Source organism: Giraffa tippelskirchi, chromosome 6 (assembly GCF_054371585.1).
Source record: "Giraffa tippelskirchi isolate mGirTip1 chromosome 6, T2T-mGirTip1v1.2.pri, whole genome shotgun sequence".
In the NCBI taxonomy this organism is placed as follows: domain Eukaryota; kingdom Metazoa; phylum Chordata; class Mammalia; order Artiodactyla; family Giraffidae; genus Giraffa; species Giraffa tippelskirchi.
This window is the reverse complement of record NC_137280.1, coordinates 116,394,708-116,407,042: the sequence shown is the minus strand read 5'-3', so window position 1 is coordinate 116,407,042 and position 12,335 is coordinate 116,394,708. Positions and strand designations below refer to the sequence as shown.

The 12,335-nt window shown below is 53.8% G+C and overlaps 1 protein-coding gene across 3 annotated transcripts in view; it reads left to right on the top strand.

Moving 5' to 3' along the window:
- Positions 1–2,215: 2,215 nt before the first annotated feature.
- The window catches only part of LOC145510612 (mesoderm induction early response protein 2), a 44,465-nt gene continuing 34,345 nt past the window's right edge, over positions 2,216–12,335 (top strand). The window contains exons 1-8 of one of the 3 annotated variants that reach the window (XM_081502275.1): positions 2,216–2,572; positions 3,383–3,499; positions 3,625–3,696; positions 4,114–4,175; positions 4,834–4,903; positions 5,980–6,097; positions 7,142–7,220; positions 8,241–8,400. In XM_081502275.1, the coding sequence (XP_081358401.1) occupies positions 8,268–8,400 (133 nt within the window). In that variant the 5' untranslated portion in view covers positions 2,216–2,572; positions 3,383–3,499; positions 3,625–3,696; ... (3 more) ...; positions 7,142–7,220; positions 8,241–8,267. The remainder of the gene's footprint in view (positions 2,573–3,382; positions 3,500–3,624; positions 3,697–4,113; positions 4,176–4,833; positions 4,904–5,979; positions 6,098–7,141; positions 7,221–8,240; positions 8,401–12,335) is intronic. The other 2 variants (XM_081502278.1, XM_081502274.1) reach the window with 2 other exon arrangements.

Below are 12,335 nucleotides of genomic sequence, written 5' to 3'. Positions count from 1 at the left end.
TGCTGGTTTTTACAATTTTATTTTATTAAAGTATAGTTGATTTATAATGTTGTGTTAATTTCTGCTGTACAGCAAAGTGACGCAGCTATACATGTCTATTCTCTTTCATATTCTTTTCCATTACACTTTTTCACAGAATATTGAATGTAGTTCTCTGTGTTATATAGTAAGGCCTTGTTGTTTATCCATCATGTGTATAATAGTTTGCATCTTCTAATCCCAAACTCCCAGTCCATCCCTCCCCTACCCTCCCTTGGCAACCACATGTCTGTGAGTCCGTTTCTGTTTCATAGACAAGTTCATTTGTGTATACGTGACCCTCTCTTATCTATTCACCCATCCATCCCACCATCCACTCATTCATACTGTAAAGAACGCCCATGAATGAGAACATCACCAGTAATGTCCCCGTCTACAATCCCCACCCTGAATCCTTCACACCATCGCTGTCCTCTCCCTCTTTTTTTTTCTTATAATGAAAAGAATTTTTATGTTTTTTAAGAAACGTACTTCCAAGGAGAAATACAAGCTCTTTAAAAAAATTTTTTATTTATTATTTTTGACTGTGCTGGGTCTTCATTGCTGCATTGGCTTTACTCTAGTTGTGGTGAGCGGAGGTTCCTCTTGGTTTCAGTGCTTGGGCTTCTCATAGCAGTGACTTCTCTTGTTGCGGACTGTGGGCTCTAGGGTGTGCTGGCTTTGGTAGATGAGGCACGTGGGCACAGAGTTGCAGCTCCTGGGCTCTAGAAGATAGGCTCAGTAATTGTGGCACACGGGCTTAGTTGCTCTGTGGCACGTGGGATCCTCCCAGACCAGGGATCGACTCCCCTGTCCCCTGAGAAGGCAGGCAGACTTCCAACCACTGGACCGCCAAGAAAGTCCCCCCAAGTTCCCAAGAGAATTAATTGTGTCAAGTAACGGGAAGCCCAGACAGAGGGCTCCAGGGTTGCCAGGTTCGAAGGCTCAACAACAACCTTTCAGGCTCAAATCCTGCTGGTCTCAGGGTCACAGTGTGACAGGGAACAACAAATCTAACTCCACATTACATCTGCTCCTTTGTTTAACCCCATGCTCTGCGGCCTATGCTTACCCCTGCTGGCTCTGCGCCTCTCCTAAAAGGGATGCTGCCTGCAGCCTGTTCTCAGGGCTCTGACCTCCAACAGCTCACTCATATGAAGATGAAAAGTTGCGGAGCAGAGAATAACATGTGTCTTGTTAGAGGCTTACAAGAGCATCATGACCTGACCTACTTGGAGGACGGCTGCAGGAACAAAGAATTCCTGCACCAGCAACTCTGCAACAACAACCACACCCCTCCCTCACCTGGCCTTAAAAAGGTTTTACTGAACCCCTCTGGGGAGTTCAGGGTGTTGGGATGGAAGCCACCCCTTTCCTTGTATGGCCCATGATAAACATTTCTCTGCTTCAGACTCTAATGTTACAGTTTGTTTGGCCTCACTGTGCATTGGGCAGATGGACTTGTGACCGGGAACAAGATGGCTGCCTGAGCTCCAGACATCACACATAGTCCCAGAAACAACCAAGAAGAGAGAGAGTCTCTTCCTCCTGTCCCCTTTCAAGGCAGAGGATGTCATCCCTCAAAGCCCCTGCAGACACCCTCTCTGGTCCCATTTCTGAGCCTGTCCCAGGGAGGGTGTGGGACCCCTGGTGAACTGTCACCACAAGCAGCAACTCCCCCATCTGAGCACAAATGGGCCTGACTAAGAGGAAGTGTAGGGTGAGCTGGGTGTGCTCCAGCAGGAGCCCTTCCCCGAGAGGCACCCCCAGGCCTCAGTGAATGGGGTGCTCTCAGCCCCTGGCCTGGGAAGGCAGCTTTCTACAAGGCAGACATAGACACCGAAGAAGAAAGGAATAAGTGAGCGACGTCATTTCAGGCCGTGCCAAACACCACGGAAAAGTCATGCCAGGTGCCGAGATGCAGAGAGCCCCAGGGATCGATCTGCCTTCCCGAGGAGGTGCCCCCCAGGACGAGTGTGGGCAGAGGACTGGCAGGTGCAAAGGTCTGGGGGTGGGCACACGTTTAGGGGGCAGGACGGCAAAGCAGCAGAAAAGGACCAGCAGGTGAGGCTGGAGGGGTGGATGGCCCCGGGAGCCTCAGTGCTGTTGGGGTCGGGGGGCACCTTCAAACAGACGTTCTGGGGGTAGAATGTGGGCCGAGAATGTGGGCAGGCCATTCTCCGGTTGCTGGGTGACCACAGACACATTTGGGTGTTGTGGGAGCAAGGCTGGGCAGGGCCTGGCACATGGGGGACCACCAGCAAAACTCGTTCTATAACCACCACGTGTCAGAGGCCGAGGACCAGCCAGAGAGGGGGCAGGATGATGTCTCGCTGGGCCTCCAGGGCACGGTATATGAGAATGTAGGGTCCAGAGACCCCAAGTTCCAGGGTCTGGATGATGGGGACCTGAAACTGGAAGACCAAGAAGAGGAGATTCCACCCGAGGAGGTGGCTGGGGAAGAACCCGTGGAAGCCCAGAACCCAGAAGAGGCCCTCTTGGAGCTCGAGAGGGTTCTGGAGAAAGACATGGAGGAGGGCGTGCCTGAGATGAGGTGGGCTGGGGAGCGGGCACCCTGGCTGGGGTGTGGCAGGGGTGGCCCTGGGAGTGGCTTCACTGGCCTGGGGGCTCTGGACCCGTGCCCTCACTCTTAAGGGTGAAGGGGTCAGCTCCTTGCTGCCCCAAGGAGGATGTCGGCAAACTGCCCCTGTCTGCGTGGCAGGAGACTTGGAGTGGGCAGAGGTCAGATGGCAGAGTTAAGAGGTTGTGAGCAGCCATCCACAGACAGAAAAAGAAGCTCTAAAGCTGAAACCCTTCCAAGTAACACAAATCACCGGAAATGTTTTTGGGTGAGAGGAGGACACTGGGAAATGAGCGGATGCTCTCTCCTACCTGTGGGACCCTGTGGCCTGGGATATGCCTGGGTTCCCTGGCTGGAAGCCCTCAGCCCCTACTCCTGGGTCAGCGCGTGTCCCATCGGACACAGACAGGGGCCTTTGCCCTCCGGGCACGTTGATTTCTGGCTCCCACGGAGCTGGCGTGATGAGTACGCAGATAGCGTGTGATGTGGCTGGCCAGGCAGGGAAACGGGGGCGTGGGTGCAGCTTGAGGAAGACATCTGAGCCAGGAGGGGAGACGGGTTGTCTGGGGCTCTCGGGGGCTTTCTAGGGGCACTCGCCCTGGCTAAGCATCCCCTTTTGGGCCTGGTAGGGGGGAACTGAGGGACTGGCTGGTGGCAGAGATACGATTTCAGACCAGGTCTTGGTGGTGCTGGGTTCTCCTCTAGAGGACCAGGCGGGAGCAGAAAGGTGGGGCCGCCTGCTGGGGGAGCAAGGGCTCGACCTCACCATCCACCTCCCCCCAGGCGGCTCTCCATCTCCCAGAGGACCCCTCGCACCTCTGTGAGCCCAGAGAGGAAGAAGAGGAGGCGGCTGTTTGAGCTGGCGAAGCCCAAGACCAACTGGCAAGTCTTGAAAGACAGGTGAGGCAACAGGCGGGCGGGTGTGATGGTGGTGGTGGGCGGTCTGAGAGGGGATACACAGCAGCCCCAGACCAACCTGGTCCAGCGGAGCCCAGTGCGGAGGCTGGCAGGCCTGTCTCCTGCAGGATGGGGTGCTGCTGCAGGGGCCACGCCTGGGTGTCCCCGCGAATGCGGAGCCTGCAGTTCTGTATCTACTGGTGAGTCTGGGGACCCCCTCCTCTCCTGGGTCGGGGAGGGGAGAGGGCTCTGCACTGGGCCCCACCCCAGGATTCTCAGTTCTACCCAGAGCTCTGGACCCCAGCCCCTGCCTGAGGTGGGTCTGTGCCAGTACTGCCTGGGCTCCCTTCTCAGTTACACCTCTTTTTCTTTCCAGCTCCCTCCTTCTCTGAACACCATCCTTGTTCAATAATCCACACTCTCCCATGCCCCTGAGGCCTTCCTGTCTTGTTTCTCTGACCTGCCTCTGCTACTATCCACTTGCTCTCTCCCTTTGTCCCCCTCCAGCTGCACTCCTTCCACTGTGTGTGTTCATGGGGTGCCCTGAGCTCTGCTTCTGAGTAGGGTATACCCGCTGGGGCTGGCTCCCCTCATGAGCCCTGCTGGCTATGTTCCAGGCCATCTGTGTACTGGACAGAGAGATTTCTCAAGGACACCACCCTCACCATCACAGTGCCTGGTAGGTCCACCTGCCCATTGCCTGCGCTTCTTTGTGGGGGTGCTGGTGTGGGGACTGGGGCTGGCCTGGTGCCTGTGGCCTGGTCGCCCCTATCTCACCCTGACCTGTGCCTGGCTCTGATAGGGGAGACTTTGGGGCCTCCCAGACCCAAGCCTCTCAGGGCCCTTGTGGGACTGCCCCTCCCCTGTCTTCCAGGAGTGTCCCCCCAGTCTTCCAGGGAGGGTGTCTCCTCTCCTAGCTGGAGGTTGGTCCTGGGGGAGGAGTGGGAGCAAACTCTCCAGGGGAAATCGCAGTTTGCATCTCAGCCAAAGTGGGGTCAGAATGAACTTCACAAAAGACCCCTTTCCTTTCCAGAGCTTGTCTCTGGAGAGACACTCAGGGCCTCAGGGCAAGTTCTCATTCAGGTTTAGAATTCCCCCCACCCCCAGTTAGCACGGAGGCCCCCTCGAGTCCAGGCCCATCCTGACTTCAGGCCCAAATCCACAGCAGGGCCAGGGAGCAGAGGGGCCTGAGCAACTGGCCTCACGTGCCCCTGTGGTCCCCAGTGGGGGTGTCTGGTATGAGCTGTCACCTGGTGTGAAGCCAGGTTAGGAGGAAGAGAGCCCTGGGTGGGAGAGGAGGGCAGCTTTCCAGGGCAGCTGCTTCTCCTTTTGTGCAGAGGTGTCCCGCCGGGTGGAGGAGCTGGCCCGACCCAAGAGGTTCTACTTGGAGTATTACAACAACAACAGGTAGGGGGTTCCGGGCAGAGACCTCTCTCTGTCAGGGTGTTGTAGCAGCGGAGGGCCCAGGTCTGGGGGCCAGGTGACCATCCACGCGGCCCGGGCCTCGGGCACCAAGCCTTTGAGGCCCAGCTGCCCAGATGGGATGGGATGCTGGTGGGTCTCAAGGCAGGTGCTCAAGTCCCCTAGGCAGCAGGTGGCTGTGAGATTTACAGTTTTAGGTGCCTGCCTCCTGGTGCAACTGTGTCTTAGCACATGGGGCTTCCAAGATGGCCAACGTGGGGTCTGAAGTTATTGCACACAGACTCTGCTTTCATCTCTCACTCACACATGGAAAGATAAGTGACTGAGGGGAGTCCCACTTACCAGTGTTAACTGGTTCCAGCCACTAGCTCTGTGCTGGTCTTGTGACAATAGCTTTTCCCCTTAATGCTGGTCAGAGCATAATCTGGAGGTACCTCTGAGGGACCAGTCATCTAGGGTGACCTCTGTGGGACCTATGATCTGGAGTGACCTCCGTACAAAGAGTTCTATCGTGCTTGCCCTGGAGAGGAGGGCCCCAGGCCTTCTGGTTGGGCTGGCAGCATTTATCTGCTTCATTCCAGCCTCCCCCCAGATTACAGGTCACACAGAGTTCACCCCAGATTACAGATCTGCAAGCCAGGCTCACAGAGGTGAAAATAAGAGAGGAATTGGCCTCAGATCAATGAAATAAGGCTATTTCTGGGGCAGAGGCAGAGCTGAGACATGAGTTTAGGGGGTGAGCAGGGCTCACTTCATTCCTTTGGTCCACCTCCTGACCCCATCCTGATGGCGGGGGCTGTAGGGGCGGCAGGGAGGGTATGACCCAGGAGAGCATTGCTCTATCCTTGAGAGGAAGGTGGGGCTCTGTTAAGGGTTCTTTCAAGGACCCATCTCGGAGGGATTAGAAAACCCTCTTCTGTACCAGGCTCCCCTGAACCCCAGAATCAGACAGGAGTCGCACATGCGTGCACAGACACATCTTCCTGCAGGGTCAGGGTCTCAGACACACACAAACATGGCCCCCGGGTGGGCTGGGGTCTCAGACTTAGGCTCTCCCTTAGGACCACTTCTATCTGGCCCATTCCGCGGTCCACCTTGGAGTATCGAGCGTCCAACCGCCTACGGGAACTGGCCACCCCAAAGGTCCGAAAAAACATCTGGAACATAAACATGTCTGAGGTGGGTGCCCTTCCGTCCCTGGAGCTTCCCGGCTCCCTCCGGGGGGCCCGCCTGCCCCCCAACCCCAGGGGGCCCGCCTGCCCCCCAACCCCACCCAGGGGCTCAGAGGACACACAAGGACAAGAGGGAACAGGCGTGTGGCTGCTTCTCTTAGCCATCGGGAGTCCCAGGGTGGGTTCAAGAAGCCCCGCCCCCTTCACTTCCCCTGCCCCTCCACTTCCCCCACCCCCTTTACTTTCCTCCGTCCCCTTGAAGGCGGGCAGGGACCACGCTCCCCTGACGGCCAGGTCAGCGCGGAGGGGAGCCCCGAGCCATCTGTTCGAACGAGTGGGTGACAGCCAGTTCAGAGGTGACACCAGAGTTCAGTCATACTGGATCCAGCCCTTATCTTTCCCCCAAGGCATGTGGGACCTTAGTTCCCCGACCAGGGATCAAACCTGGGCCTCCCACATTGGAAAAGTGAAAGTGAAAGTCTTAGTTGCTCAGTTGTGTCTGACTATTTGTGATCCCCAAGAATTGTAGCCTACTCGGCTCCTTTGTCCTTAGAATTCTCCAGGCAAGAATACTGGAGTTGGTTGCCATTTCCTTTTCTAGGGGATCTTCCCGACTCAAGGATCGAAGCCGGGTCTCCTGCATTGTAGGCAGATTCTTTTACCATCTGAGCCACCTGCATTAGAAGGGGGAGTCCTAACCCCTGGACCACCTGGGAAGTCCCGGGCCATGTGGTTTAACATGCATTTAAGAGCTTGTCCCTGTGTGTTTTTGTGTGGTTGTTTGACAGACCAATCCTCCTCACCCACTCCTGACTTGAAGACTTTTACAACTGAATTCAGACATCACATACCAACAACGGGGAGCAGTTTTTCAGAGCTATCCCTCGGGCTGAAGTCCTCATTTTGACCCAAATAAAACTTTAACTCACAACTTTCAAAAAGATAAAAAAATAAAAATAAAGTAATAAACATACCAACAATGATCCAACTAGAATAATTTAATAATAATACCTTAGTGTTCAAATCCCCAATCCATGTTCCATTTCCCCAGTTGTCTCAAAGAAGGCTTCACAGTCAGTTGGATTGGACAAGGATCCAGAGGAGAGCCTGGCCTCAGCTTTTCCAGGGAGGTGTACCTGCTGTTTTCCCGGCCCCTGCCCTGCCTCTGCCGGTTCAGCCTTTAAGCCCTTTCGTGCTCCAGCACCCTCTGTGGCTCCCCAGTGCCCGAGAAAGCTGGCAGGATGGGGCCTTCTCCACCCTTACTCTCCCTTGTGCCTCCCTGGGGACTAAATGCAGGTCCCTCAACAAGTCTCCGGCCCTGGCATGCACAGGGCACGGAGAGGTCATCAATATTATTTGAATGTGTGGATGAATGAATTTTCCCTGCCTGTCACCCCGCCAGGCTGGCGGTCCCCTGAGGGTAGGACTGCAGGCTGATTCATCCACCTCAGCTGGTGACTGGAGCTGTGTGGACCGTTGATGGGGGAGAGAAGGAGGGGAAGAAAGGAGGGGGGATGGAATGGGTGATTGAGGGGGACGTGAAATTGTAAACACCAGGATGTCTTTGGTATGAGTAGTATATGTGATTTCTAAGCAGCACAATTTCAGGAGGAGAGAGACACAAATTTTAATGATGGCCCTAAAGATCATTTCAGCCAATCCTCTGCCTCTGGGCAGTATCCTACCCAGCAGAGTGCACCCAGTGGAGAGCTTCTGTAAAACATTAAATGTTACACACACACCAAGTGCTTGTACAATTTACCCTCCTACCAGCCATGCATCGGGGTCTCTGTCCTCCCACCTTCCTGCCAGGGCTTGATAATGCCAGACTTTGTCACTTTTGCCAAATTTGTTGGCATGGAGTGATATTTTGCTGTTTTAATTTACATTTCCCTGGTGCACAGAAAGGATTATTGATCCTTTGGGTTTACTTTCCGTCATGATTAGCTATTTCCTACTGATTTTTCATGTTATTGACTTAGAGAACCTCTTTATATATGATGGCTACTAATCCTTTGCTGAACACACTGCAGACTAACTTCTTCCTAGCCAGTCTTTTGTCTTTCAGTGTTGCTTACGGGATCTTTTGACCCAGGGGTGTGTGAAACAGCACAGGCTGCTTTACTCTTTCCCTCTAACTCTGTTTCTAGGTGTCCCAAGTGTCCAGGGCAGCCCAGATGGCCATTCCCAGTCCGAGGATCATCCAACTGGCAAAGCCCAAGGCTCCAGCCACCCTGCTGGAAGAGTGGGACCCCATGCCAAAACCCAAGCCACACATGTCAGACTATAACCGCCTTCTTCACCTGGCCAGTAAGTGGGTGTCCGGGGGTGCTTGACGTCTCATGAAGCACCCTTCCACACTGGATGCAGTTGGGAGCCGCCGGTCCACTTGGAGCTGGTTCTGCAAGATTCGTGTACCCCAGGCTCCCACTAACCTGCAGACCCACTGTCTGAATCCCTGTGGGCAGTTCATACTGCATCTGCTTGCATTCCCTGGGGGCTGGCAGAGGGCATCACTCCCCCTGGGATGGGGGTTGTGGGCCTGAGCCGAGAGCGTCATCTGAGTGCGTCTTCCAGCATGGCATGTAGGTGCAGAAGGGAAACCTAGGATGCAGGCCAGTGCCTGGAGAGCCAAGCTGGGACCTAAGGGTGCTGGCCAGTGTCTCTTCCTGTCCTTGAAAACAAAGGAAGACCTGGCTCCCCCACAACAGAAGTAATATGCAGTGATTGTAAAGAATCTGAAAAACGTAGCAAGGCATGAAGAAAGGGGTCTCTCCACCCAAAGGCAGTCAGAAGCTTTGGGAAACTCCAGTGTGCCCCGGCTCCTGGCGCAGGATCACCAGGGAGCTTGACTGGCCATTTCGGTTTACTCTGCTGTGTCTTTTTCTCAGTTTCCTATTTTCTGTTTTTATCGGGGGGTTGGGGGAGGGAATTAATTTGCAACAGCTCTTTATGTAAGATGATCACTAACCCTTTGTCGAGCACTTTGCAAAGTAACTTCTTCCCAGTCATTTTTCTTTCAAGCTTGCTTATAGTTTCTTTTGTTTGTTGATTCATTCATCTGTTCCCTTGGTGGTGGTTTAGTTGCTCAGTTGCGTCCGTGACCGTTTGTGACCCCATGGACTGTAGCCAGGCTCCTCTGTCCATGGGATTCTCCAGGCAAGGGTACTGGAGTGGGTTGCTATTTCCTCTTCCAGGGGATCTTCCCGACCCAAGGATTGAACTCGAGTCTCCCGCATTGCAGGCAGATTCTTTACCACTGAGCCACCAGGGAAGCCCCTTAATATTTGTTAAAGTATTCGTTGAATTTGTTAAAGATTGGTTAAATGAACAGAGACACAAGCACACACGCACTTCTGCCTCTCTCTCACACACACACAAGCATGGACACACACACATCTGGAACATAAGCACAGGTACATTTGTACATACACATGTGTCTGTATTCATCCAGGCTTCACAGGAGCATGTTATCAACGCACATCCCTCTGTGTGTGTGTGTATGGATAAAACTGGAGTAGCGCCGTGTATTTCCAACTGCAGACTCCCACCCACTGATGGTTCTGACCAGCACTTAAAAAGTGAAGAGAGGAAACACACAGTGCAGGGTCCCTGGGCAACACTGGTGCATGCAGTACGGGTGCTGTGTGGCTGTGGACAGGTCGCACTGTCAGCTTGTGACCGATAGATTTTCAGAGCCCAGATGTTACAACAGGGGGAGCCCCCGAGTCTCCCTGAGGACTCCAGGAAGGTGGGCTCTGGCAGGTCCTCCCAAGGCCCCCCAGTACCCCCTTTGGGGGCCCAAGCACAGGTCCCCCTTCTTTCCACTAAGGGCCTCTCCCCAGAGCTGCAGCTCCTCTGCTAAGTGGAGACGGCCTTTTTGCATTTGCAGAGTCTTGGGGCAAAGAGGGGTTTGGAAAGAAAATCCTCAAAACTGAAGGGCCTAGAGATAGAAGTGGTCACTGGTGGTCACTCTCTCCTGGTCCCCATGTGGGCCCTGCCCCGAGGCTCCCACTGTGGGGGAAGGGGTGGTAAAGAGGTACCCTACCTCTTTAGGGTAAGCAGGAGCAGGGCCAGGGCTCCCGGCCAGTGAGCAGTGGGCCTGGCTGAGCCACAGGTCTGCTCTGAGCCCCATCTGTCCACGACTGAAATGGACTGAATGTCAATCAACCTGTTGATTTAATTCAATTAATGGATTTTATTAAAATTAAATAGGATAAAATCCCGGTCCGTATGGGGTGCTGGTCACATGTGGCTGGTGGGCCTTATGGGGAAGACCCAGCTGGGGCCTCAGGTGCATGGGCAGTGGGGCTGATGGAGCCCCACCCCCAGCCACCAGGGCATCTATGTCTGCCTCTCCAATCCCTGTCTGGGCCCATGACCATTTGAGACATTGTTCTTTATGACTCACCTTTCAAAATGCACAGTTCAGTACTTCCCAGTACACTCACAGAGGCTGTGGGCATGTTACTACAACCCATTTTATTTATTAAAAAAAATTATATATTATTTTATTTATTTTAAAAAAATGTTATTGAAGTGTAGTTGAATTACAATATTGTGTTAATTTCTGCTGAACAGCAAAGTGACTCAGTTATACACATTCTTTTTCATATTTTTTTCCATTATGTTTTATCACAGGAATTTTCAACTCTTAATTTTGTATTGAGATATAACCGATTAACAATGCTGTGATAGTTTCAGGTGAACCGTGAAGGGACTCAGGCATACACATACATGTATCTGTTCTCACCCAAACTCCCTCCCATCCTGGCTGCCACATAACATTGAGTTATATAACGTAACAGCAGAGTTCCAAGTACCACCGGATATTGAATATAGTTCCCTGTGCTCCACAGTAGGACCTTGTTGTTTGTTCATCCTATGTATAATGTAGTTTGCATCTGCTAACCCCAAACTCCCAATCCTTCCCTTCCCTCCCACCTCCCCCATTGGCATCCACCAGTCTGTTCTCTATGTCCTACACAATTCCAGAACATTCCACCACTGCAAAGTGAAGCCCCATCTCCATCAGTTGTCCCCCAGCCCCTCCCCAGCCCCTGACCACCAGGAACCCCCTCACTTTGTGGGTCAGCCTGTTCTGGACGTTTTCCATCAGTGGAATCACACCCTGTGTGTCCTTCTGTGTCTGCTTCTCTCACTGAGCATTGTGTTCTCAGGGTCCGTCCATGTGGTCGAGAGTATCAGGTCTTCTCTTCATGGCTGAGTGATGCTTGTGTGTGTGGAGGGACATGTGTGTTTATCCATCATCTGCTGAGGGACAGGACATTGAACTTGGGAGCTCTGACTCAGAAGACTGCTCTCCGTGGGGAGGGGGTGCTCCGGCTGCTGACCGTGCACCCCCTCCCGCCCCCTCCAGTGCCCAAGGCCCAGTCGGACAAGTGTGTTCCTGACCGCAACCCACGTTGGGAGGTGCTGGAGGTCACCAAGAAGGCGGTGGCCAGTCCCCGCATCCTGTCTCTGGCAAAACCCCGAGTGCGGAAGGACCTGAATGAGGGCTACGACCCCTCCCACGTGTCCCCTGCCGCCCTGGTGGCGCAGGCGTCCCCTCGCCTGTACGAGCTTGCTACCCCCAAGATTATCACCAAGAAAGCATGAACCTCAGGCCTGGCCCCTGAGCCCATTCCCAGTAAACACCCAAGTGCAACCTGACCCTGTGTGTGGCTCTGAGTGCCTTGGCCTGGAGATGGGAGGACAGTGGCTGAAAGAGGAGACAATAATAATAATGATGTTTATGTTTGCATCCAGCCTGCAGTCCTGCAGCTTTTTTTCCCACTCATGTTCCCCTGCCGTCGCCAGCCCCTCGGACAGCACACCTCCCCCTCCCCATGTCAGAAACTTCCCTCTGAGTCTGTCCCGACTTGCTGATCTATAGTGTCCACAGCACCTCAAGCTCTGTGATGAACCAGCTAATGCCTGCTGCACAATTTACTGATCTTTGCAGGGGGGGACCTGTTGGGGACATCAGTGTCTGCGGTCCCCATGTGGGACCACTATGCTGAGGTGGAGACTGAGGGTCACAGAATTTGTGAAAGACCCACAGTCTCCATCCCCACATGAGTTTCCTACAGCAGCTGGAACAAGTCATCTCAAACAGGGGGCTGGAAACCACACAGACTCATTCTCTGACAATCCTGAAGTCAGGAGTCCAGCTCGGGCCTCATGGGGCTGAATCCAGGCTTGGGCAGGGCTGGTCCTTCTGGAGGTTCTCAGGGAGCATGGGT